This window comes from Gorilla gorilla, chromosome 4, assembly GCF_029281585.2.
Source record: "Gorilla gorilla gorilla isolate KB3781 chromosome 4, NHGRI_mGorGor1-v2.1_pri, whole genome shotgun sequence".
Taxonomy (NCBI): Eukaryota; Metazoa; Chordata; class Mammalia; order Primates; family Hominidae; genus Gorilla; species Gorilla gorilla.
The window spans coordinates 63089626-63116711 of record NC_073228.2 but is presented as its reverse complement, the minus strand read 5'-3'; the positions used below and the strand labels follow the sequence as shown (position 1 = coordinate 63116711).

Here is a 27086-nt window from a genome sequence, read left to right as displayed (position 1 = left end):
TAGCTTTATGCATTAATGATGGAACATTTAATCCATAAAGAGAGAGAAACACAAAGAGGTATTTCAAAGAATTACTTTCTCTACCACAGCTACATACAAGAGAAGACCAAGTTAGTATAAATATTCAAGCCTTAAGGATACACAAACCAAGTAAAATTTCAAGGAGCGAGGGACACAGGCCTTTATTTTATTAATTTCTTGCATATTAAGTCGTGTAGTGTTCAAAGAATTTATGTAAACTATGTGACAAAAATCTATTGTGTGTGTTTCTATTGGAATGTGTTATTTGCAGAGTTCTCAAATCTGCTTCAAAGTACTTTTTGTATTTTTTTTTAAAAAAAAGCTTCAAAATGTCTTACTCATCCTTACAAGATGCCAGCAGTAGGACTTGGCAAGACAGAGGGAATGTTTCATCCTTGATATGGGTCTTCCTGAGTTGCCAGGAGACAGTGGCTTCCTAGACAGCTGTCTGCTCATATTCTACACCAGCTGCCACCCATTTACTGAGCCATGTGCTTATATTATGCTAGGAAAACCCACAGGTGCTTCTGCACAGGTGATATTAGTAATATTAATCATCTTGTCGATTTATACTGAATATCAAATTTTGTCAAGCCAGTAAAACAGATTATGAGTGATGTGAGTGAATGGACAAGGAAAATATTTTTGTAGTATTCAAATGACTGTTACATCCAATGGAATGGTGGTAGGACTTTATCCAAACAGGTTCTACTCTTGTTCAACCTGAAGCATAATGATAATTTATGTACACTGACTAGTTTCATGTCCATCTCTAAACCTTACTCTGTTGTGTATGTATATATCCCATTATTAAATACTTAAGAAATTCAACCACTTATGGACTGCAAGATCCCCTGGATGACATCCTTGTATTCTACACCCTACCCTGCAACTTGATATTAAATGAGTCTCTGGTTTGCTTCAATGACATAGAATGTTCCTAATGTTAGAGACTGAGGTAGAGTCCCTGAGTCAACTTCTCTCCAGCTAGGGCTGGGTATCTGGTAAAATGCCTGAGAAGGTGTGGTTGTCCTGAAGTAGAAACTCCTAAGACTATTGAGAATGTCCAGAAATTTTTAGGATTTTCCGTATAATTCCATTGATTCATTTAAAAGTATCCAGTGACAGCCTCAAAAGAAGATAATTTGTCTGTTCATAGAGGAGGTTGTGGCCTTCTAATGGCTGAAGACCTTATATGCGATTGCTTTGGTTTTTACATCCTCTGTGCTAACTCAGTCTTTCACCATCGAAACATGCTTCCCAGCTTCCCTGGGGCAGGGGGGATGGGGGGAGTGGGGAGTATGCTTACTCTGTTGGCCTCTGCCCTGCTCTTGCTTTTCCAAAAAGGTGGCTCAGTTGGAACTCAACTCACCTCATTTAGAAATAGGAAATCCTGGCTGGGCACGGTGGCTCACGCCTGTAATCTCAGCACTTTGGGAGGCCGAGGTGGGCGGATCACGAGGTCAGGAGTTCAAGAGCAGCCTGGCCAACATAGTGAAACCCTGTCTCTACTAAAAATACAAAATTTAGCCAGGTGTGGTGGCACACACCTGTAGTCCCAGCTACTTGAGAGTGGGAGAATTGCTTGAACATGGGAGGCGGAGGTTGCAGTGAGCTGAGACCACACCATTGCACTCCAGCCTGAGTGACAGAGTGAGATTCCATTTCAAAAAAAAAAAAAAAAAAAAAGGAAATCCTCACCATTGAGGCCAGCTGTAAAGCTTGGAGGCATTATATCTGAGCTACCCAGCATATAGTCACAATGACCGCTAAGCCCTGATTTAGTCCATCCTGGCCAGATAGGCTGCATTATTTATGCATAACAGTTTTACTACCATACATATTAACTAATCAAAACCACCAGCCAAGTGTCCTTTTTGGGAATCCAGAGTGCCAGCTTTCTCTGTCTAAAACATCCCTCCCCTTGTTTCTTTAGCTGGCTAAGTTCTCCTTGTCCTTCAGTAGTCAGCTATAGCACCATTTTTGTCACAGTTGGTCTGGATTAAGTACTTTTTCTATATATTTCTTACATTTCTGAAACACCTGTAGGCTCATGTCAGCCCCCTTAGCACACTGTAATGTAATTGTTATTTACCTTCCCATAATCCCTTTGAAGACAAGGGCTATCTTCTATTATACCTATATTTGAAACTGAGCACAATGCCTGGCATCAGCTGGGGCTCAATAAATGTTAGATGAATTAATTAATAACTTAAACTTACTAGCTGGCCACGGTGGCTCATGCCTGTAATCCCACCACTTTAGGAGGCTGAGGCAGGTGGATCACCTGAGGTCAGGAGTTCGAGAGCAGCCTGACCAACATGGTGAAACCCCCATCTCTACTAAAAATACAAAATTAGCTGGGCATGGTGGTGCATTCCTGTAATCCCAACTACTCGGGAGGCTGAGGCAGGAGAATTGCTTGACCCCGGGAGGCGGAGGTTGCAGTGAGCTGAGATCAGGCCATTGCACTCCAGCCTGGGCAACAACAGTGAAACTCCGTCTCAAAAACAAACAAACAAAACTTAAACTTACTGAGGAATCTTTACTCAGTCAATTAGTATTTATTGCATAACTACTGAGTTCTCAGTGGTGAGCTATACCTTATAGGGAAAAAATACAAAATTTGATTTTTGTCATGAAGAACTTATACAGTCTATTTGAGGAAATATAACTAAAACACCCAGTTTTATCAAAAGCAGTTGTCCATATACACTCTCCCCACTTCCCACACATTTTTTAACCTGTTACTTCTTGCTTTTGTGCCAGGCTTTCTCTAATAAATGGCACTTGCCAAAACCACAATGTTTTCCATGCTTCTAGGCCCGGTAGAAAGTTTGCCATTTTTATCTTACTTGACCTCTTAGCATTATTTCCATCTTGAAATACTTTTTCCCTCCTCTTCCATGATATCATACTTGTCTAACTTTCCTTCTATTTCTCTATTTAGTCCTTCTCAGTGTCCTTTTCTGGCTCATTCTCTGCTACTTGATCTTCAAATATTAAAGTTCTTTAACCTGTCACTCTATATTCCATCCCTGAGTGCTCACATTCCAACATGACTTAAGTTACCATCTATACATTCATGACTTTTAGATTTATATCTTTGGTTCAAACACCTTCTTTGAGCTCTATCCCAGTACATCCAACTATTTATTCAATATCTGTACTTGTATGTTTCATAAGCACCTCAGTTTCAAGAAGTCATTGTCCTCAAGCCAAAAACTAGCAAATCAACCTGGACACCTTCTGATGATCTCTCACTGTTCATTTCTAGTCAGTCATTAAGTCCTGGTGATTTCACCTTCTTTTCTTAAATTTGTTCATTTCTGACCATCCCCCACTGCTTTCATCCTAGTCTGAGCTACCGTTATCTCTTGCCTCCACTATTGCAATAGTTTCCTAATTGGTATGTTTACATCCAGTTGCCTTCCTCCAATCTATTCTTCATCCATAACTAAAGTGATTTTTTTTAAGGCTAATATTACCATGTTGTTCCCCAATGTGAACCCTTTCAGTGGTACCCTTTTACCCTCAGAATAAAGAACAAAATTCTTAACTAAGTCTATGAGACCTTCCTTGGATGACCTTGTCCTTGCCTGCTTTTCCAAGCTTGGCTTCTGCCTCTCTCCCCACACTATACTCCAGGCACAGAGGATTTCTTTCGTTCTTAAACATACTGTGCTTCTCCCTAGCTCAGGGTCTTCACATATGCCATTCCCTCTGCCTATACCACTTTCTTCCTCTTTACTTAATCCTACCCATCCTTTAGAGTTCAGGCTCAGACACCATTTCATCATGAAATTGGGTTGGGATCTTCCCTTATGTGCTCTCATAGCATCCTGTGTTTCTCCTTCATTGCACTTATCACAGTTGTGATGGTGGTTTCCTCTGCTACAATATAAGCAGGAACTATGTCTGTCATAGTCACCACTGAATCCTCAGCATCTAACACTGTGTCTTATGAGTAATGCTCAATAAATGTTTGTTAATTAACCTATTCCAGTCTGCCTTAATGATGAAAGTTTTCTTCTGTTTTTATTTTATTTTTGCTTTTTTGTTTTTAGATACATAAGATTATTATGAGATATGTCTTAATGCTCAATAACTATGGGAGAGTCACCTCATTTTCACACATCCCTTAATTTAGAGTAATTGAATTTTTAACTTTGAAATATCTGGAATTAATCATCACTATTTAATGAGGATGCTATGATAAATGTTCTTTATCATTTTATAAAATTCTGAAGAGGCCTAATTATTCATCTGCTTAAATATTATTGATTAATTACTTAGATTTTTCTTAAATCATTAAATTATATCAGCATCCTCATTTATGTAGTAAGATATAAATTGAATAAGCAAAGAGAAAATAAGTAAGTATAAGAAGTAAGTAGGCATATATTTCATATATGGATTTTTAATTGGAATACTCATCATGGGACTAATATGGACATACTCCAGGAATGGCAAGAAATTCAGTTTAGCGGCTGGGCACGGTGGCTCATGCCTGTAATCCCAGCACTTTGGGAGGCCGAGGCGGATGGATCACAAGGTCAGGAGATCGACGCCATCCTGGCTAACATAGTGAAACCCCATCTCTACTAAAAATACAAAAAATTAGCCAGGAGGCTGAGGCAGAAGAATCGCTTGAACCTGGGAGGTGGAGGTTGCAGTGAGCCAAGCACCACTGCACTCCAGCCTAGGTGACAGAGCAAGACTCTGTCTCAAAAAAAAAAGAAAGAAAGAAATTCAGTTTAGCTTTGTGAAACTAAGACCACCAGAGCTTAAAAACACCTTCAAACAAACAAACACTGAGTTTATTAACTTGCCAGGCAAAGGAATATACACCAGTGAAGACTTCACTGAATGGTATGTAGAAGGGGGAAATTCAGGGGCTTTTAATTGTTTTATAATAGCTATACTTATAAGAACTAAAAACTTATCACATTGTATAGGACAGAGTGAGTCCATAGATCTGTACATGATTGATTAAAACAAGTCCCAGTTTTTAGTGGTCAAGAAAGGGTCTTTAGTTACGTATAGCAATGATCTGGTATACTGAGGTCACTCAAAGTTCATGGTCAATTATCCACTTAAGCTGATTAGAACCAATTTTGATGTAATACAACTTTCACTTTTGATATAATCTAGGCAAATGTTTCTGTAAATAGAAAATTTTCCTTATACAGCTTGAATTGATGGATAGAATTTGGATTGTCACAAGTAGGTGGGGAAGCATTTTTACTTCTACTCTTTAATCAGATTTATATTATGCTTTTCTTTAAAAGGTCTCGAAACACTCATTCATATAGGTAAACTCTTTTCTTAGTTAGCTTTTGCTGCATAACAAAATACTCCAAAACTTCATGGCTTAAAGCAATAGAATTTATTTGCTCATGATTTTGTAGATTGGTAACTTTGGGCTGGGCTCATGGCCCATCTCTGTTCCACATGGTATCAATTAGACTCACTCATGAGATGCAGTAAGATGAAACCTTTCAATGATATCCCTTTACTTTCAGAATAACAACCAAAAGTGATGACCTCAATCACTTTTGTAGTGGTTGGCAGTCTCTTTGCAAAAGCAATGGAAGTAACTGGATCATCATCCAGCAGGCGAGCCCATGCTCATTTCCATGATGGTATTGTAGTGGAAGGGCTCCCAAGTTCAATAAAAGAGGGCAAGCCCCCGTGTTCAAGTACTTTTCAACTTTCTGCTTACATTCTGTTTTCTAATGGCCCATTGGCCAAAGCATGTCACATGGCCAGAGGCAGACAAGGAGTACAGGAACAGACTCCGCTTCTTCATGGGAGGAGCTGCAAAGTTATGTTGCATTCATAGAGACATGCATACAGGAATGGGAAGAATTTATGACTATTTTTGCAATTTTTCCATAATGTAGTTTTTCTTCCCTTCCAGTCCCCTTACACTTAGAATGAATCTGCTTATAGGTTATGTCTACCCTGTACTGCCCAAATTAAGAGTTTTGGATGCTTTAGAATTCTCTGGATTAATGTAAAGTAAACATCTTCATGAGATAATGCAGGCTACAGAAGACAAATTTTATTAATTCCCTGAATGGGTGACACAATCAATTTAAAATCCATTTGGATTATATTTTGAGTCTCATGTACAGTGGCCCAGAAGCACAAAAGTAGATTTTGTTTCTAGATATGGACATCAATAAACGGGAGGAAATGATGTCTGAGGTGAGACCTAAAGCATGTGGAGGATCTAGTCAGGCAAAGAGAGGGAGAAAAATATTTCAAGCAGATGGGAAAATGACAGAAAACCAATTTTGTGTATTCATTTTTGTGTCACATGAGAATCTGGAGACACTTAGTACTTACCCTAAAATTCGTTTACTTATCTGTTCTGCCATTGGACCCTAAGCTTTATAATGGCAGAATCCATAGTAGGTGCCGAATAAATATTTATGTAATGAATGAGTGAGTGAGTGGTTTAGTGAGTGAGTGCATGAATGAATAATGCAAAAGAGCTGGATGAAAAACACAGATACAGAAGACAGAGCCACAGAGGAATGAAAACAGAAATTGAGAAGACTCCTAGCTAGAGATGAGGGGGAAAGGAAAAAGCAGCAGAGGATAAAACAGATAAATAGCAGAAGGGGAGACAAGCAGAAGAAGCAGAAGAAGACAAGCAGACAAGCTCTCAGAACTTTGGTAGCTGACCGGTAGAGCTGACTGGTAGAGATTTGGTTGGTTAGCAATTGCATCAGAGAAACTTAGCACTCCTTTAAAATACTTATTAAGGCCAGGCATGGTGGCTCACACCTGTAATCCCAGCACTTTGGGAGGCCGAGGTGAGCAGATCACGAGGTCAGGAGATTGAGACCAGGCTGGCCAACGTGGTGAAACTCTGTCTCTACTAAAAATATAAAAAATTAGCCAGACATGGTGGTGGGCACCTGTAATCCCAGCTACTTGGGAGGCTGAGGCAGGAGAATTGCTTGAAACTGGAAGGCAGAGGTTGCAGTGAGCCAAGATTGTGCCACTGCACTCCAGCCTGGGCAACAAGAGCGAAACTCCATCTCAAAACAATAAATAAATAAATAAAAATAAAATACTTATTAATCTTCCAGCAGTTCAGACCCAGCCCCTTCTGTACTATTAAACTGCTTGTCTGCTTTTATTTTCAAACTTCAAAGTTCATTTTTGAACACTTGTTTTTCTAGAGAATTTTGAAGGCCTTATATAGGCATAAGGTAATGACTTAGATTTTAGTAGTTTCTTTGGTTCATCAGATGTATCCAATTTACCAGTTCCCACTGAAAATCTTTTTGCATTTTAAAATATGTCAGATTGTCTTAGTCTTTCTTCTTTGAAAGATGAAGACTTGCCTCCAACATTGTTGGGAAAAAATTGTACTTGAAACCAGTGACTATTTTTATTATTCTGAGCCATTCTATTTGATTTCAATCAAAACCAGTTTGGGGTTTTTGGAGTCCTAATAGGAGTGATGCACATAGGTTCAATTAAAAGCACAGTTTTTCCCCCATTCTCAACCTGGGTGATGCAGTTCTGGCTGCAAGGGTAACTCTTATGCTCAGCACTTCAGCAGTGGCTGGCAAAGCATGAGACTTTGGCTAGATAAAGGCAATTAGCTGAGATATACCCCTAGACAGATTTCTCAGAAGTTTGATCCAAGGCATCAGAATGACCTGAGATGCTTGTTATAAATGCATCTTCTAGGCTTCCACCCTAGACATGAATGCCGAGACCAGCTCAGTCATGGAGACCCTAACCCAGTGGCACTAGAGGAATTAAAGACACACACACAGAAATAAAGTGTGGAGTGGGAAATAAGGGCTGGCAGCCTTCAGAGCTGAGAGCCTGGAACAGAGTTTTACCCACATATTTACTGACAGCAAGCCAGTGATAAGCATTGTTTCTATGGATTATAGGTTAACTAAAATGGGAAACAAAGGGATGGGCTGAAACAAAGGGATGGACTCTGGCTAGTTATCTGCAGCAGGAACATGTCCTTAAGGCACAGATCGCTTATGCTATTGTTTGTGGCTTAGGAACGCCTTAAGTGGTTTTCCACCCTGGGTGAGCCAGGTGTTCCTTGCCCTCTTTCCGGTAAACTCACAACCTTCAGCATGGGGATCATGGCCATCATGAACATGTCACAGTGCTGCAGAGATTTTGTTTATGGCCAGTTTTGGGGCCAGTTTATGGCCAGATTTGGGGTCCTGTTCCCAACATGTTCCCCATTTTTGTTTTTGCAAGATGATAAAAGCAAAGGCGGCTTTATCACAGTGAGCTACTTCTTTCAGTAGTGAGGATCCGCATCTACAGACTATACAAAGACAAACAATACAGATTAAAAGCACAATCATCATTGAAATCACAGAGCTTCCAAGTGCTTTTATCCAGTCTAATGGGTTAATAGCTGCTAATCCATCTGTAGCTCCTTCAAGCGCTCCAGTTCCTGGCATTAAGGTCAGGTGTGTCTGGGATACTTTAAATATTTGTTCTTTTAGTTTTGCAATATCCAAAGACAAGTTTGTAGAGTGTCCTTCTAGATGTTTTTTATTCTTTCCCAAATTTTGATCTTATTAAGAGCCATGAATAGTTTCCACAAGTCCTTATGTTTAGCTCCTACAGCGGGCCATATCATTTGAGGTTGAGGTGCCACTATATGGCCATGTTTCCAGATAATAGGAACTCTTGCCATACTTCTTACCATTTCTACCATCTGACCATTTTGTTTAGACCAGCTGAACATAGTGTGGCCATGGCACGCAGACTGAGAGGTGAAATTCAAGGTAAACATCCACTTAGGGGACCAATCAATAATGATTCCATAGGAATCGTTGTGCAGCACCTCTGCCTGTTCTGCAGTGCAATCTTCCCAAACAAGTACATTCATTATCTCTGGCCAGGTCCAATTCTGTTTACAAATAGGTTTTTGAGGGTGGTATGCCTCAATTATAGGAGTATATTCATTTTGGTAAATACTGAGACCAGAAAGCATGTGTAACTGTGCCATAGAGTGATTACGTCCAGGCATTATTGCCAGCCAAGATTGATAAATATGCCCAATAAGTATAATTGTTCTCTGTGTCAGCCCTTGTTGAAGGAATACTCATGGCAGCGGTGATCACCACTATCATAGCTATCATTAAATTACTCATTGTGACTGGTTATCCCACTTTCCTCAGGTTTTCTTCCACCATCTGTGACACCTTCTTGATCTGTCCCCAGGTAGGTGGCTGTGTTCGACAGGTGTTGCTCGTGACAGTTGGAGTCTTCCTCAGCGTCAGTCTTGATATGTCTGCAACCGGTGGGTCTTTGGGATCTTCCCAAAACCTCTTCCTGGGTATCTGGCTCTTAGTAAGGCTTTAGATGTCTCAATGGCACCCAAATTGGCTGTTGATTCAGTCCTGGAGAAATACAAGCATAACCTCTACCCCAAGTTATTATTTTACCTATTTCCCAACTTTTTATTATCAGATCTCTCCACCAAACCAGTTGTTCTGCTTCTGTCTTTGCAGCTGGTTTATGTAGATGCTGTTCAGCTGCTGATAGTATTTTGTCTTTAGGCAGGCTAAAAAAATTTACAGTCAATAATGCTAGATTCAGTTGCATATGTGGTGTCCCATAATCCCTGTTTTCCCCCCTCTGCTTTTGCAATTGGTGTTTCAGGGAGAGATTCATTCTTTCCACTATGGCTTGTCCTTGAGAATTATATGGGATATCAGTAACATGTTTAATATTCCATATAGAGAAAAATGTAACTAGAGCTTGTCTAGTATATACTGGGGCATTTTCTGTTTTAATAGAAACGGGAATGCCCATACCACAAAGCACTGCAAAAGGTGATGTTTAACACAGGCAGAAGACTCTCCTGTTGGCATGTAGCCCAGATGAAGTGAGAAAAGGTATCCACACATACATGTACATAAGCTAGTCTCCCAAACGAGGGAACATGTGTGACATCCATTTGCCAAAGAGAATTAGGTTCCAATCCTCGAGGATTAACTCCTCCTGTGAAAGATGAGGAATGCACAATTTGGCAAGTTGGGCATCGCTGGATAATGGCTTTAGCTTCTTTCCAGGTAATGCAGTATCTGTGTTTGAGACCAAAGGCTCAATTTAACATGGGTTAAATTGTGAAATGTCTAGCATTAGGTATTGCAGTAGCAACTAGGTGATCAGCCATTTGATTCCCTTCAGTTAAAGGTCCTGGAAGAGGTGTATGAGCCCTAATGTGAGTGATGTAAAAAGGGTGCATTCTACTCCTAACTGCTGTTTGCAATTGGGTAAATAAAATCATCAGTTGTTCATCTGTATGAAATCATAACTGAGCATTTTCAATTAATTGTGTGGAATGAACCACGTATGAAGAATCAGAAATCAAATGAATAGGTATATTAAAAGCAGTCAATACCTCAGTTACAGCTACAAGCTCCACTTTTTGAGCTGAAGTATAGGGTGTCTGGAAAACTTTACCCTTCGAGCCAGAATAAGAAGCTTTACCATTAGTAGACCCATCTGTAAAAACATTCTCAGCACCTTCAATTGGTTTAAATTTAGTTATTTTAGGGAGAATCCAATTAGTTAATTTCAAAAATTGAAACAGTTTTGTTTTTAGGAAAATGATTATTGAGAATACTCACAAAGTCAGCTAAATGGGTTTGCCAAGTAAGACTATTTATAAAAGCTTGCTGTATTTGTGCCTTTGTGAGAGCGACAATAATTTTTCCAGGATCATATCCACGTAATTTAACAATCTGAGTTCTCCCATTTCCTATCATAGTAGCAATTTGATCCAAAAAAGGAGTTAGAGTCCATGAATTAGTATGTGGAAGAAAAAGTCACTCTACAAGATCTTGCTCTTGAACAATAACACCAGTAGGTGAATGCTGAGTTGAAAAAAATTAGCAAATCTAGAGTCTTCTCTGGATCTATTCTATTTATTTGAGTCTTATGCACTTGCTTTTCAATCAGCTGCAACTCTGCCTCAGCCTCCTTTGTTAATTGCCAAGGGTTAGTGAGACTAGGATCTCCTCTAAGGATAGAAAATAGATTACTTATGGCATAGGTAGGAATGCCTAGAGCAGGTCATATCCAATTAATGTCCCCTAGTAATTTTTGAAAGTCATTTAATGTTTTCAATTGATCCCTACATATGGTTACTTTCTGTGGCACTATTGTAGGGTCATTTACTAAGGTCCCCAAGTAGGAATAAGTCTGAATTTTGTCAGGAGCTATAATTAAACTGGTGTGAGAAATCGAGTTTTGCAAGTGATCATAATATTGGAGTAATATTTCTTGAGTGGGGGCAGCACAAAGTATATCATCCATATAATGAATAATGTAACACTGTGAAAATTTTTTACGAGTAGGTTCAATTGCTTGCCCTACATATGTCTGGCAAATTGTTGGACTGTTTAACATGCCTTGTGGCAACACTTTCCAATGAAAACACTTAGCAGGCCGCAGGTTGTTTACCACAGGAATTGTAAATGGAAACTGTTCACAGTCTAGCTCAGCTAAGGGAATAGTAAAGAAACAGTCTTTTAAATCTATGACTATTAAAGGCCAATTTTTTGGAATCATAGCAGGAGAAGACAGTCCTGGCTGCCATGTCCCCATAGGTTGTATAACTGAATTAATGGCTCTTAAGTCAGTTAACATTCTCTATTTACCTGATTTTTTCTTAATTATGAAAACTGGAGAATTCCAAGGGGAAAATGTTGGAGCTATGTGTCCTTTTTCTAATTGTTCAGTAACTAAGTCCTCCAAAGCCTCCAGTTTCTCTTTACTTAGTGGCCATTGTTCTATCCAAATTGGCTTATCTGTTAACAATTTTAAAGGTATAGGTTCTGGAGGCTTAACAATGGCTGCCGTAAAAAATGATATCCTAAACCTTGGCGGGAACTTTGTCTTTCTGCTTGAAGCAGTTCCTACAAACCTTGCAAATTTTTTCCTAGTCCTACACCAGGGACACACCCGATTTCATGCATCATATGTTGACTTTGAGGACTATATAATTGCTCTGGAATTAGAACTCGTGCTCCCCATTATGGTAATAAATCTCTCCCCCCAAAATTTATAGGTACAGAAGTTATAATTGGTTGAAGAGTCCCAAGTTGTCCATTGGGCCCTTCGCAATGCAAAATATAACTACTTTGATATACTTCAGGGGCTTTACCAACTCCAACTATGTTAAATTGAGCGGGTTGAATTGGCCACGCAGATGGCCAGTGCTATAGATAAATGATTGAAATGTCCGCTCCTGTATCTAACAAACCTTTAAATTTCTTTCCCTGAATAGTTATAGGATGTTTATCAGTAATTTGATTGACCCTATAAGCTGCTTTGCCTTGTTTATTTGTGCTTCCAAATCCTCCTGTTCATTTAATTTCATTTTTCCCCATTTCCACATATGGCACAATCAGGAGCTGTGCTATATGCTCTCCTGGCTCTGCTTTCCAGGGAACAAAAGTAGATATAACAATTTGAATTTCCCCATTGTAATCTGAATCAATGACTCCTGTATGTACTTGCACTCCTTTTAAATTTAAACTAGATCTACCTAGAAGTAATCCTGTCATCCCCACTGGCAACAAATGACTGGAGACAGCAACATTCTTTAACAGTCTCATTACAAAAAGAGAACCTGGTCTGTATTGATTAATAGCTTGTTTAAAGTCTTTGAGTAATTTAAAAGGAAAAGGCTCAAATGTAGCTATAATATTTCCCTGTTGATCTGGTGGGTGTATCCTAACAGAGAACTGCCAGGCCTCTAAATCACCCTCTCTTCTAGCTTGCTGAATTCCTGCCTGAATAGAACTGAGAGCAGTCGCTCGAGGTGCTGCTCGAACAGTCACTGGGGCAACTACTTTTTGCCCAGTGTCCTCCAGAAAAGAAAGATCTGGAGGGTCAGGCCACTCTTTTTCTTCAAAATAATGAGGGGGTGCAGAAGGGTAGGGACAAACCTCTCCCTCCTTTGCCGCTTTAGCTTTAGCTGGCAAACAAACCTGCTCTGTCACCTCTTCGGTTACTTCATCATACTTTCCTTCCTCCTCATTATCAGTGTGAAAAGATTCCAAGGTGGAATGAACCAGGGCCCAAACTTGTCCCATTGTTACCCTGATGCTTCCGAGCTCCCCTTCTTACTCACCACAGGGACTGCTTAAGAGTACTCGGGTGTCCTCCAGCTTAGTTCCACGTTCTCCAACTGTCACTCCAGTGACTCTTCGACCCAGGTTCCAGCCCCATGTATGGGCGCCATTTGCTGAGACCAGCTCGGTCATGGAGACCCTAACCCAGCGGCACTAGAGGAATTAAAGACACACACACAGAAATATAGAGTGTGGAGTGGGAAATCAGGGGGCTGACAGCCTTCAGAGCTGAGAGCCTCGAACAGAGTTTTACCCACATATTTACTGACAGCAAGCCAGTGATAAACATTGTTTCTATAGATTATAGATTAACTAAAATGGGAAACAAAGGGATGGGCTGAAACAAAGGGATGGGCTCCCTGGCTAGTTATCTGCAGCAGGAACATGTCCTTAAGGCACAGATCGCTCATGCTATTGTTTGTGGCTTAGGAATGCCTTAAGCGGTTTTCTGCCCAGGGTGGGCCAGGTTTCCTTGCCCTCATTCCAGTAAACCCACAACCTTCAGCATGAGCATCATGGCCATCACGAACATGTCACAGTGCTGCAGAGATTTTGTTTATGGCCAGTTTTGGGGTCAGTTTATGGCCAGATTTGGGGGGCCTGTTCCCAACACCTGAAATCAATCCCTTCAGATGATTTCTCTGTCCAGGGAAGAGAGAAGCTCACTACCCTAAGGCCTTATTGCATCCAACCTTGCCTTTTCAGTATATATAGCAGCTTCTAGAGCTATTTTTACTACCTGTTTTTTAAGTTGTAAATCAATATCTTATAATTATATACATTTGCAAGGTCAAAGTGATGTTATAATTTGTGAATACAATGTGAAATAATGAAATCAAACAAATTAGCATATCTATCACCTCAAATACATATCATTTTTTTGTGGTGAGAACATTTGAAATTTACTCTCAGCAATTTTGAAATGTACACTAAAACTTATTCATCTTGTCTAAATGAGATTTTATACCCTTTGACAATCATATCTCTATTTCCCCCATTCCCAGCCTCTGTAACCACCATTCTACTCTGCTTCTATGTGCTTGTTTGTTTTATATTGCACAAATAAGTGAAAACTTGTGGTATTTGTCTTTCTGTGCCTGGCTTTTTTCACTTAGCATAATGTTCTCCAATTCCATTCACGCTGTCAGAAATGACAGAATTTCTTTCTTTTTTAAGGCTGTATAGTATTCCATTGCATTTATTTATTCCTTATTTTTTGAGACAGAGTTTCACTCTGTCGCCCAGGGTGGAGTGCAGTGGCGTGATCTCGGCTCACTGCAAGCTCCGCCTCCTGGGTTCACACCATTCTCCTGCCTCAGCCTCACGAGTAGCTGGGACTACAGGCACATGCCACCACACCCAGCTAATTTTTGTATTTTTAGTAGAGACAGGGTTTTGCCGTGTTAGCCAAGATGGTCTTGATCTTCTGACCTCGTGATCCGCCTGCCTCGGCCTCCCAAAGTGCTGGGATTACAGGCGTGAGCCACTGTGCCTGGCCCCTCCATTGTATTATAAACCACATTTCTTCTATCCATTTGTCTGTTGGAGGACACTTAGGTTGGTTCTATCACTTGGCTATTATGAATAGTGTCACAGTGAACATGGAAGTGCAGCCATCTCTTTGACAAACTGATTTCAGATCTTTTGGGTAAATATCCAGAAGTGAGACTGCTGGATCATGTAGTAATTCTGTTTTTAGTTTTTTGAGGAACCTCCCTACCATTTTCCACAATGGTTGTACTAATTCACATTCCTACCAATACTTCTTAAGTCTAGTATTTAGTTGGGTAAAATAAGGCCTACCTCTATAAAAAGTCAAATAGTAGAAAGCACTCTATGATTAATGCCACATTCGATAAGTGCTTGTGGAAGAAGGGCTGACTACAGGCCTGAATCAAAGACTTTATGGAGAAAAGACAGGCAAACATTTTCAAAGAGAGTCTGAATTCCTGTGTTCCAATCTGGACCAAATCCAAGGGTATTAACTCAACATGTTTTCTATATCTACATCCTGCAGAGTATCCAAGATGAAGGAGAATGTTAAACAGAATAGAAAACAAAGAGAAAGCATAGACAAAATCAAAGTCAAGGTGGCCAACACACGGAAACAGGCTCTGCAGGAGCAATTCGATGAATGGATTCTAGACCCTAAAGGAATGATTCCTAAGTCAGTGGTAAGAAAATTGGGGGTATATGTGAAAGGTAGGTGGGGTAAGTGGTAAAAGGGCAATTGCTAGAATACTGAGTAGCATACTAGAAGCCTCCCTTGAAATTTTCAGTATTGCTGAGGTAAGTCTTGACCTGTCTGGTCCGTGAGTGTTGATTCCTTCAATTTCTTTTGAGCATTACCAAAAAAAAAAAAAAAATTCTAGCTAGATTTCTAAAATCTTGACTCTGGCTGAGGTTCCCAAACTCATCACTATAAACCAACATATATTTCATTTGTTTGTTTGTTGTGTGTGTGTTTGTATGTGTGACTACTTCTGTGAAACCTGCAAGACTGTCTCTTAGCTCTAGAGAACAACTGTACTCTGAGAGTTAAATGCTTTCTCTTAAGTGTATGTGGATTTGGAAATACTTTTTCATTAGATACAATGCTAAGCATATTTTCAGTTTAAAGTGAATGATTAAAAATAGATCAAGGAAGACAAGCCACAGACTGGGAGAAAATATTAGCAGAAGACATATCTGGTTGGGTGTGGTGGCTCACACCTATAATCCCAGCACTTTTGAAGGCCGAGGTGGGAGGATTGCTTGAGGCCAGGAATTCAAGACCAGCCTAGCCAATATAGGAAGACCCTACTTTTATGAAGAATTTAGAAATTATCCAGGCTGTGGTTCCAGCTTCTTGGGTGGCTGAGGTGGGAGGATTGCTTGAGTCCAGGAGGTAGAAGCTGCACTGAGCCATGATCATGCCACTGCACTCCAGCCTGGGGAACAGAGAGGGACTATGTCTCTTAAAAACAAAACAACAACAACAACAACAAATATATATATATGTGATATATATATCACACGTGCACACACACACGGTGGGGGAGTTCTTTGTACTTTCCGCTCAATTTTCCTGTGCACTTAAAACTTCTCTAAAAAATAAAATGTTTTTAAAAATGGACTAAGAAGAATTTGGAAATTTCATTTTTAGTAATTGAAGAATGAGAAAGTATAGAGGATTCTTTGGATGGCCAAAGGGCTTGCCAAAAGTGCCTGCCAAAAGTGCCTTAGCTCCATCATGCCATGTCTGAGAGTTGCTAGAAATGTCCCCTGGAGAGGGCAAAATGGGGTCACTGTCAGCATCCCAATCCTAATCACACAAAAAGGTTGGGAATCATTGAGAATATATGTGTAAAATAACTTTATATACCCTTAAGTATTCTAAGAGGAGACTTCAAAAAGTGTGTGGAAAAATTGAATTAAAAGATAATAAAAATATAAACTTTATATCTCAACATAAGCTCTATCAGGCTGGGCGCCATGGCTCAGGCCTGTAATCCCAGCACTTTGGGAGGCTGAGGCAGAAGGATCGCTTGTGCCCACGAGTGCAAGACCAGCCTGGCCAACATGGTGAAACCCTGTCTCAAATACTATCTTGGTGCAGAAGTAATTGTGGTTTTTGCCATTACTTTTTAAATGGCAAATAAATAAAAAGAGGCTCCATCAAGTTTAAGACACTTGTAAGTGATGATACCAGCCATTTAGTCCATCCCTAAAGAACTGAGGGTCCTGGGAATTTAACCATTTCAATGCAGTATTTTTTGCATTATTAACTGACGAAAAATAGGTGTCCTTTAATGATTTTTTTAAGATTAGAAAATAAAAAGTCAGAAGGAGCTAAATCAGTACTGTAAGGTGGATGCCTGATGATTTCTCATTGAAACTCTCACAAAATTGTTCTTGTTTTGTTAGTGGAGATGGGTGTTGCTATTTTGTCCAGGCTGGCACAAACTCATAGTTCTTCTACCTTAGCCTCCTGAGTAGCTGGGACTACAGGTGTGTGCCACTGTGCCCAGCTTGCCCTTGTTTGATGAGAAGAATGAGCAAGAGCATTGTTATGGTGGAGAAGGACTCTCTGGTGAAGCTTTCCCAGACGGTTTTTTGCTAAAGCTTTAGCTAGTGTTTCTCAGAACACACTTATAGTAAACAGATGTTATTGTTCTTTGGTCTTCCAGAAAGTTAATAAGCAAAATGCCTTGAGCATCCCAAAAACTGTTGCCATGACCTTTGCTCTTGATCAGTCTGCTTTTGCTTTGACAGGATCAATTCCACATCTTGGTAACCAACCATTGCTTTGATTGTGCTTTGTCTTCAGGATCATACTGGTAAAGCCATGTTTCCTCTCCTGGTACAATTCTTGGAAGAAATGTTTCAGGATCTTCATCCCACTGTTTAAAATTTCCATTTGAAGCTCTGTTCTTGTCTGCATCTGATCTGGGTGCAATGGTTTTGGCACCAATTGACTGGAAATTTTTTCAACTTTAATTTTTCAGTCAGAATTGTGTAAGCAGAGCCAACTGAGATGTCTATGTGTTGGCTATTGCTTCTGCTGTTAATTTTTAGTCCTGTTCAATAAGGGCATGAGCAAGATGATTTTTTTCTTGCAAATTGGTGTGGATAGTCTGCACCATGGGCTTTATCTTCAACATCATTTCATCCTTTCTTAAAATGAATTATCCATTTGTAAACTGCTGATTTCTTTGGAGCATTGTCCCCATAAACACTTCATAAAACACCAGTGATTTCACCATTCTTCCCGCCAAGCTTTACCATAAATTTAATGTTTTTGCTTCAATTTTAGCAGAATTCATGTTGCTCTAATAGGGGCTCTTTTCAAACTGATGTCTTATCCTTTTTAGTTCTTCAAGCTAGATCTTGTTCAGACATAACAAGTTAATGACAAGTTTATTTTGGTGCAAAAAAAATTGAAATCCATGCATATTTTTTTCATAATACACATTTTCCATGAACTTTTTGAAGACCCCCTTGTAGAAAGTACATGTGACTTATTACTATTTCTGTCCTTGGGTTGGAAAGATCACCCAATACTAAAACAGAAAGACTATAGATGGCTTTTAGTCTAAAATAACAAATATGTGGTAACTGAGGAGTGGCATATGGTTTCTTTCTTTTTTTCCTCTTTTGATTTGCAGATTCAGAATGTTCTTCATGAATTCTTTCAAAATCCAGATTTCAAGCTTGGTAAGTCTCCTATTACTCTGATATTTTTATTTTTATTTCTTTTTTGGGTGGGGGACACTGAATTCAGATGAAGAGTCAACATGAGACAGATGTTATTCAAAACTCTTGCAGGGGCAATTAGGCTCTTCCATGCTGTCCAGATACAGAATGTATAAAAGCAGAAAAGCAATCTGTGATTCTCAATCCTTTTAGTCTGGTGTCCATTTTATTACCAGTACTCTGCAATACTCTTTTATTATCCTATGACATTCCTAGAAAATATTTCTTACATACATAGAATTTTAAAAGAAAGATATGATGTCATAACTGTGATGTAAAGGAGAAATAAAAGTAAAGGCATAAGAAAATTATATGCACTGGCCAGGCATGGTGACTCACGCTAAGATTTACCAGAGTTGAACATTGCCTCCGTGAATTCCTTAGTTTGAATTTCCTTGACTCTACCCACTCTTATATCCTACACCTTCACTATAACCCTCCTGGGGTCATTCTCTGTTTCTCAAATGTTGTTTCTTGAGTTCCCTTTTCATGTTACATAAATTTCCCTGGATAATCTCATCCAGTTCTGTTACTATATATACTAGGATTAAGACTTCTTCAGAGGCCGGGCACAGTGGCTCACGCCTGTAATCCCAGCACTTTGGGAGCCTGAGATGGGCGGATCATTTGAGGTCAGGAGTTTGAGACCAGCCTGGCCAACATAGTGAAAGACTGTCTCTACTAAAATACAAAAATTAGCCGGGCATGGTGGCGGGCGTCCGTAATCTCAGTTACTTGGGAGGCTGAGGCAGGAGAATCACTTGAACCCAGGAGGTGGAGGTTGCAGTGAGCTGAGATCACGCCACTGCACTCCAGCCTGGGTGACAGAGTGAGACTCCTTCTAAAAAAAAAAAAAAAGAAAGAAAGAAAATTATATGCACTGTATTTCAATATATAAATGCTTTGTTACAACTTCGCTAGAAGACGTAATAGAGTAGTCAGACATTTCTACCTACTTATAATGTACCTTTAGATATAAGAGAAGTAAAATTATATACAATTGACCATTTTATTTGTTTTTGACATTTTGGAATAGGGCAAAATGAATATATATATATATAGAATTCCCAGAAATGCAGACTGACACAGGTGTGTTGTATTAGAATTCAGATACAATTTATATTACTCCCTATTACACAAGTCCTGAAATGGTGAACAACTCTTGGTAAAGTTCCAGAATTAAACAAAGTATAATTCTCCCTCAAATTTTCATATAAGTTATATTCTTGGAAAATTCCACAGCAAAATTATATTCTGCATTTATATGTAAAACAGAGTTGGGTTCTAAGTTCAAAATTATTATAATCAGGTTTTTCATCTACTTGAATGTCCTGCAGAAGGGGGAAAGTCTATTGTGCAAGAATTCCATGTGTTCTGCCTCTGCTCCTATTCCTCATCACTGTGGCAATAAAAATTCACCCAAAAATTTCCACCATGCTCCCTGGGAGGAAAGGAGGACAGTACCACCCCTATGGAGAGTCACAGATTTTGGTGCTTTTGTTTTCAGAAAGATTTCCCTATATGAAATTAGGTGGGAAAAAAAAAAAACCTCACTTGTCCCATAGGAACTAGAGTTTGGGTCCTGAGATTTACATAATTAATATCCAGTAGATTTTTTTCCAATTGATTATTTGACTACTTTTGTTACATTGACAACAATACATTGTCTGAAGTCTGTTGTCACTTTTAAAAATAAAATATGCTTCCCGTCTTCCTGATCACTGATCTCCAAGCATGATTTGGGCCTTACTGATAACCTTTTGTCCTTCTACCTGTTCTCACATTTTCCAAAAACCATAATTCTTCAGTCAGCTCATCTTTTACTCTTGTTTCAAAAAATCATTGAAATAGCTTCATTTATTTTTGAATGAGGGTACAGAAGGAGTGAGTTAAGAGAACTCAGTTTGGGATCCTGATAAAATTACAGAAATTCCAGAGCATTCCAACTGACAGTGATTGTTTCTCCTCTCACCTCCTATACTACAGTATTTATTTCTGTACTATTCATTCGGTCAATATTCATTGAGCCCTCACTTAGTTCCAGATACTGTAATGAGTTAGAGAATGCAAAGAGGACTGACAAGACATGTTTCCTACCCTTAAGTTGCTCAAACTCCAGTCAGAGACAGACAGACAGGTATACTTAATAGCAACTGTTACTGCTAGAAACGTCTGGTTTGTGTAATCATCTGGAGCTTGGGGGAAGGTCTGGGATGGAAATGTCTGCATCTAATGCATAAGTTTATATGAAAATTTATATAGTCTTCCTATGGCCACAATAACATATATCTCATAATTAGCACTTACCAAATTCAAGAGTGATTGAAAAGTCTTTTCTATGCCCTTGTGCCAACCCATGATAGGCAGGAAGAGTTACTATTAGAAGTAGGAGAGGAAGCCAGTGTATAGTTCTTTCATCATGAGCTTTCATACAATTTATGTATTTTTCTCTTGTAAGGTCAATAAGGATTACATAAATTGTCATATCAAATGAAGGTTTAAAAATCTGTATTTGAACTAACGGTCACATTCATCATTACTGATCACTCTAATTTATGAAACTCTTTTTTCTTGGTTTTTGTGATATCATTCTCTTGATTTTTTTCTTCTATTTTTGATCACCTTTTAGTGTTTTTGTTTCTTGACTCGTCTTTTGCTTGCACCTTAAATTTTGTTTTCCAGAGTTTCCTTTTAGGCTTTCTTGTCACTATACACACTATACACATTCTGTGGGTTTTCTTATTCAAGTCCATGACTGCAGCTGATGACTCCCAATCTATATACACATTACAAACTTTCCCTGAGCCCTAGGTCCTATTTGAAAAAAAGCTACTATGAGTGGTAAATGAAAAAGCAAGTTGCACATCAAAATGATCATATTTATAAATAGAAAAACAAAAGGTACACGTGTATATATATATATATATATATATATATATATATACATTTGTATACATACAGAAATGCATAGAAAGGTTGCTGGAAGGATGATAAACTGTTGACAGTGGTTACATCTGGGGCAGAAAGGAGTGAGAGTGCTGATGGGAGGTAGAGAAAAAGGAAGATATTCATGTTTTTTTGCTTATATTTTTGTATTATTTGAATTTGTTAACTAAAAGAACATTTTTATGCATTATTTAATTTAAGAAACATTAAAGACAAAATAAAGTTTTTAAAAAGAAAGCTTGCAGAAGTGTTTTGTTTAAGGACCTGCTAGCATAAACCAACACAGATGTTTTTGTAGCCTTTTGTACTATTGATGTGCATATTTATTTCTGCTTTATCCCAATCCAGACATTAAAAATATAGGCTCTTTTTTTTTAGTATTTGGTTTGCTTGCTCAGCCAGGAAAAGTAATAATTTTGTAGTATTTGGTATGTTACCCAACTATATGTAATTCACTTTATTGTAATTATGGATAGACATTAGCTAATAAATAATTTTATGTTCTTTTAAAGCACTATAGTATAAATATCAAATATATATTACAACCTAACTAACTAGCAGATAATCTTCATTCCATAAATAGGATCACACTGCAAACAACTGGATATTACTGACTCAACAGAACCAAGATTGAACAAAATGGAATTTACAGAAGTAAGAGTTACATTATTCAATGTTTGAATTGAATTATTTTGTCAGTTTCAATTGTCTGTTGGTGGCTGTCACACATCATTAAATTAGTATTAAATGAAAGCACAAAACTTATTTTATACATTCTAAAATATGTACTTTAAAATATTTCAACTCCTCTGAAATTTTACAATTTCTTTCGATCAGTATCACGCATGATGTGAGAGTATAAAAATCTTCCACTGACACCTTCTGGTAAGATCAAGAAAAACCAGCATCTTATATTCAGTGAAATCTGGTTATTCAAACAATAATGAGATCTAAAACTTATAAAAACTTTCCTATGGGCCAGGTATCATACATAAACTTGGTTAACCCTCTCAGCAACCCTTTCCTCCGCTTTTACAGATGAAGACATCAAGATGTAGAAAGGTTAAATAACTTGCACACTGTTTCACAATTAGTAAAACTGGGGAAATTTGTATTCAGTCAGTTTGGTTTCAAAGTCTACATAATATTGCATATGAAAAAGTATGATTCTATTGTAATGGAATAAGTGAAATAAGCAATTTAATGGTACCAGAGTCCTAAGTCTTACACAGCCTACTTATATATTTTTTCATGTTTCTCCATTTCCCCTTGTTTTTCTCTGATGAGTTCCAGAGTCAAGGTAACTTTCTGTTTCTCTTTTCATACACCTTTGCACGACTGAAGGTGAAGATTATGCACTATATACAGTTTCAAAGTTCTGTATGAGGGATTTCTGGAATTCTTTTAAAAATTATTGTATAGATAAGAATTTGGCAAATTCTACCTCAGTTATGTTCTAACTGTGTTTTCTTAGATTCTGTGTTTGTCTATTTGTCATCCATTACTCACAAGGCCAAACTAATGGCAACAGTTGTTTATATCTCCCCTGTGATCCAGAATCCATACTATGAACCATCTCCTTACTAATTCTCACACACTGAGCTAATATTTCTCCTGCTCTAAATCAACCCAGAACCAGGTACCAGACAACCAGAGATAGCCCTTGTGCCTCAGAGTCTGCCAGAATTATTCAAACCAGCCAATCCTCAACTGTTTAACCTGTCGTGGCTTGCATTTCTGGAAACTCCAGTAAGGATTCTGGCTTAGGCTGTCCCTTTGCTCCTTTCTGTTCCGCCTCCTGACCCAAACCTGGTGCTTCCCCTGTGGCCCTGCATGGTGTGGCATGCTTTCTTCACTCGGAAGTCTTAAGTAATAAAAATTTTCTTTCAGTGGCATTAGCCTCTGCATGTCATCACTCAGTCACCTCCATAAATTAAAATTCCATAGATACAAATGAGACAAGCTACTGGAAGAAAAATACACAGAGGAACAAATGATAGTATTAAAATTGTTCATGAAAAGTCAAAGCTTTATCTCTTTAATACAGTAATAAACATAACTTACATTTCTTTGCAAGGGACTGATGTTCAGTGGTACTTGCCTATTTGTCTTATATTAGTTTCCCTAAAAGTGCGCAAGTTAGAACATTTTCCTATTTTTTTCATTATAAAAGTAGGCCGGATGTGGTGGCTTATGCCAATGACTAGGGAGGCTGAGGCAAGAGGATTGCTTAAGACCAGGAGTTTGGGACCAACCTGGGCAACATAGTGAGACCTTCATGTCTAAAAACCATTATAAAATATATTAATTTTATGATATGTGAATTATGTCTCCATAAAAGATAATAGAAGTTCATTATAGAAATTTAAAGGCATAAAAATATAAAGAAGTAAACAATTTTAAATCCACAATTTACCACCAATAAAAGCCACAGTTAACACTATATTTTTTTGAATAATAATAATAGCTAACACTTTTGACTCCTTTTTATGTGCCATATTGTGTACTGAGGTTATTACATGCACTTTCTTGTGTAATCGTCACACAACTCAGTTATTATTATGTTCATTTTGCAAATGAGACCTAAAAAGGTTGAACACTTTCCTTGAGATCACATAGCACATAAGTGACAGAGTTAGACTAGACCCAGGTCAGCCTGACTTCAAAGGTCATCATAGTCTTGACCCTTGTGCTTTATAGTGTCTATTATATTCATAGTGAGACATGTAAGTTTTTAGTTTTAATTTTGTGGTTTTTCCATATAGATTTTTGGTTATGCCTAATATCCTACTTTTTTCACTTAATATCATCTCTTGATCATTTCTCTATATCAATAAATATTCTTTAAAACATGTTTTAAAATTTTTTTATTTTGTAATAATTATATATTTACAAGAAGTTGCAAAGATAGTACAGAGAGGTCCCATATGCCCTTCATCCAGTTTCCCCAAAGGTTATATTTTGCCTGACTTTAGTATAATATCAAAACCAGGAAATTAACATTGATATAATGTGTGTGTATAATATTATGTTATTTTAGCACGTGTAGATTTCTGTTACCACCACCAAAATTAAGATACAAAACTATTTCAGTACCACAAAGGTCTACTGGGTCTACTGGTAATGACATTTTGCCAGTTCAGGGGAAATGTAGAAATCTTACCTTCCTTTAAGTTGTTTTCCACTTTGCCACTTAAAACATCATTGTCTGAAATATTTCCCATACATCCATCACATCAGGCACTGTTACACTTTGCTTCCACTGTTAAACATCATTTAGAAAACTCAAGATGAGAAGAAAAGTCTGTTGTATTTACCTGTGTTTTTTGCTTTTTTCATTGTTCTTCCTTCCCGATGTTTCAAGATTCCTTCTTTTATGCACTCTATTTAGAGAATTTCTTCTATAGCCATTCTTTTACAGCAGATCTACAGATGAGACAACTTCTATTAGTTTTACATTGTCTGAGAATGTCTTTATTTTCCCTTTATTCCTGAATGATAATTTCACTGGATATAGAATTCTTGATTGAAAGTTCTTCTATTTTAGCCCTTGAAAATGTTCTCTCATTTCCTTCTGATCTCCATGGTTGGTGATGAAAAATCCACTTCATTCCGATTAATTTTCCTCAGTAGGTAAAGTATTGTTTTTCTCTTGTTGGTTTGTATTTAGTGTTCTGAACTCTGAAGACATGAATGTTAGATCTTTTATTATAATCACACATGTTGCTGAGACTCTGAGATTCTGTTATTTCTTTTTTCCTCTTTTTTTTTTGGAGGAGGGGGGGTCTGTTATTTCCTCTGTTGTTCGGGTAAATTCTACTGTTCTGTCTTCAAGTCCATTGATTCCTTCCTCTGTCTTTTCCACACTGATGCTAAGCCCATACCTTGAGCTTTTTATTTCAGTAGTTTTTGTTGTTGTTGTTCTTTGTCAGACAGGGTCTTGCTCTGTTACCCAGGCTGGAGTGCAGTGGCATGATCACGGCTCACTGCAGCTTCAACCTCCCAGGCCCAAGCCATCCTCCCACTTTAGCCTCCCAAGTAGCTGGGACCACAGTCATGCACCACCATATAAGGCTAAATTTTATTTTTGTAGAAACAGGGTCTCCCTATGTTGCCCAGGCTAGTCTGAAACTCCTGAGCTCAAGAGATCCTCTCATTTCAGCCTCCTGAAGTGCTGGGATTATAGGCGTGAGCCACTGTGCCCAGCCTTGTTGTTGTTTTTTTAAGAAATGTGGTTTTGGGGAAGGGAGAAAAAGAAAAAAAAAAAAAGAGATGTGATCCTCCCACCTCAGCCTCCTGAGTTGTATTTTTCAAAATTTTCGTTTTTCTTAATGTCTTTTATTTCTTTGCTGAGACTTTTAAGTTTTTAATTTATTTTAAGTATGTTCATAATTGCTTGTTGAATTATTTTTATAGTGGCTGCTTTAAAATCCTTCTCAGATAATTCCAACAGCTGCGTCATCTCAGTGTTGGCATCTGCTGATTAAATTTTCTCATTCAAGTTCAGATTTTCCTAGTTCCTCATACAATATGTGATCTTCTGTTTTGTCTTGGACATTTTGGTTATAATGCTATTGATGCAGGATTTTTTGCTCCTTAGTTCAGCTAAAATCCAAGTTCTTGTCTCACAACTAGGGAAATGAGGCACGCAGACACATTGAAGGGTGAAGATGGATTTATTAGGCGAAAAGAAAGCTCTCCACAAAGAAAAAGAGGGTCCATCCAACAGGTTCTCACTTCACAGACTGAATACCAGGTCACCACATGGGAGCCGAAGAGGCCTGGCTTCTCCCCTTGCATAAGGTGTGAATTATTGGTGGCTCTGCCCCATTCTCCCAATGTACATGTGGTCCCCCAATCAGTTGCAGGCATGCCCAGGCAAGACCCTGTGCAAGGTTTCCTTAGCTTCTCCTGCATCTATCACTATGAGACCTGGGATCTTATTTGCATCTTCTTTTAAAAAGCTTCCTCTGATACCATGCTGGTGGAAGAAGGGGAGTGCCACCTCTCTACTGCCAGGTGGGCATAAAGATCCAAGTTCCCCATTCAATCTCCATTGACATTTTGGAGGCAGGGGCAAGGTGCCTTGTTATTGCTCAGTGGAGGCGAAATTTTCTGATTTCTCTAAAGGTTAGATAACAATTTAGTTTTAGTTTAGTGTTGTGGAACCTCAGTCTGAGTTACTCCATTTTGATTTTTAGTCTGGTCTGTTGGGCCTGGTTCAGGAGCTTAGTCCAAGACAACTGCCTTCTATAATTTTTATTGAATAACCCTCACCAGATACTAACTCTGTGGGCACTTTTTTTTTTTTTTTTGAGATGGAGTCTTGCTCTGTCGCCCAGTCTGGAGTGCAGTGGTGCAATCTTGGCTCACTGCAACCTCCACCTCCCAGGTTCAAGCGATTCTCCTGCCTCAGCCTCCTGAGTAGCTGGGAGTACAAGAGAGTGCCACCACTCCTGGCTAATTTTTTTTTTGTATTTTTAGTAGAGACAAGGTTTCACCACGTTGGCCAGGCTGGTCTTGAACTCCTGACCTCATGATCTGCCTACCTCGGCCTCCCAAAGTTGTGGGATTACAGGTGTGAGCCACTGCGCCTGGCCTCTGTGGGCACCTTGATTTGGACTTTCCAGCCTCTAGAGATGTAAGAAAATAAATCTCTGTTGTTTAAGTCACCCAGTCTATGGTATTTTGTTATTGCAGCCTGAGCTAAGACACAGTTTCAGT

The 27086-nt window shown here is 38.6% G+C and overlaps 1 protein-coding gene across 8 annotated transcripts in view; it reads left to right on the top strand.

Annotated features, from left to right (window-relative positions):
• Positions 1-27086, top strand: part of EFCAB5 (EF-hand calcium binding domain 5) — a 184588-nt gene that overhangs the window by 48630 nt on the left and 108872 nt on the right. For all 8 annotated transcript variants that reach the window (XM_031010768.3, XM_055388570.2, XM_055388571.2 and 5 more), the window contains 3 exons: positions 15199-15355; positions 18329-18377; positions 21946-22016. In XM_031010768.3, coding sequence (XP_030866628.1) covers positions 15199-15355; positions 18329-18377; positions 21946-22016 — 277 coding nt within the window. The remainder of the gene's footprint in view (positions 1-15198; positions 15356-18328; positions 18378-21945; positions 22017-27086) is intronic.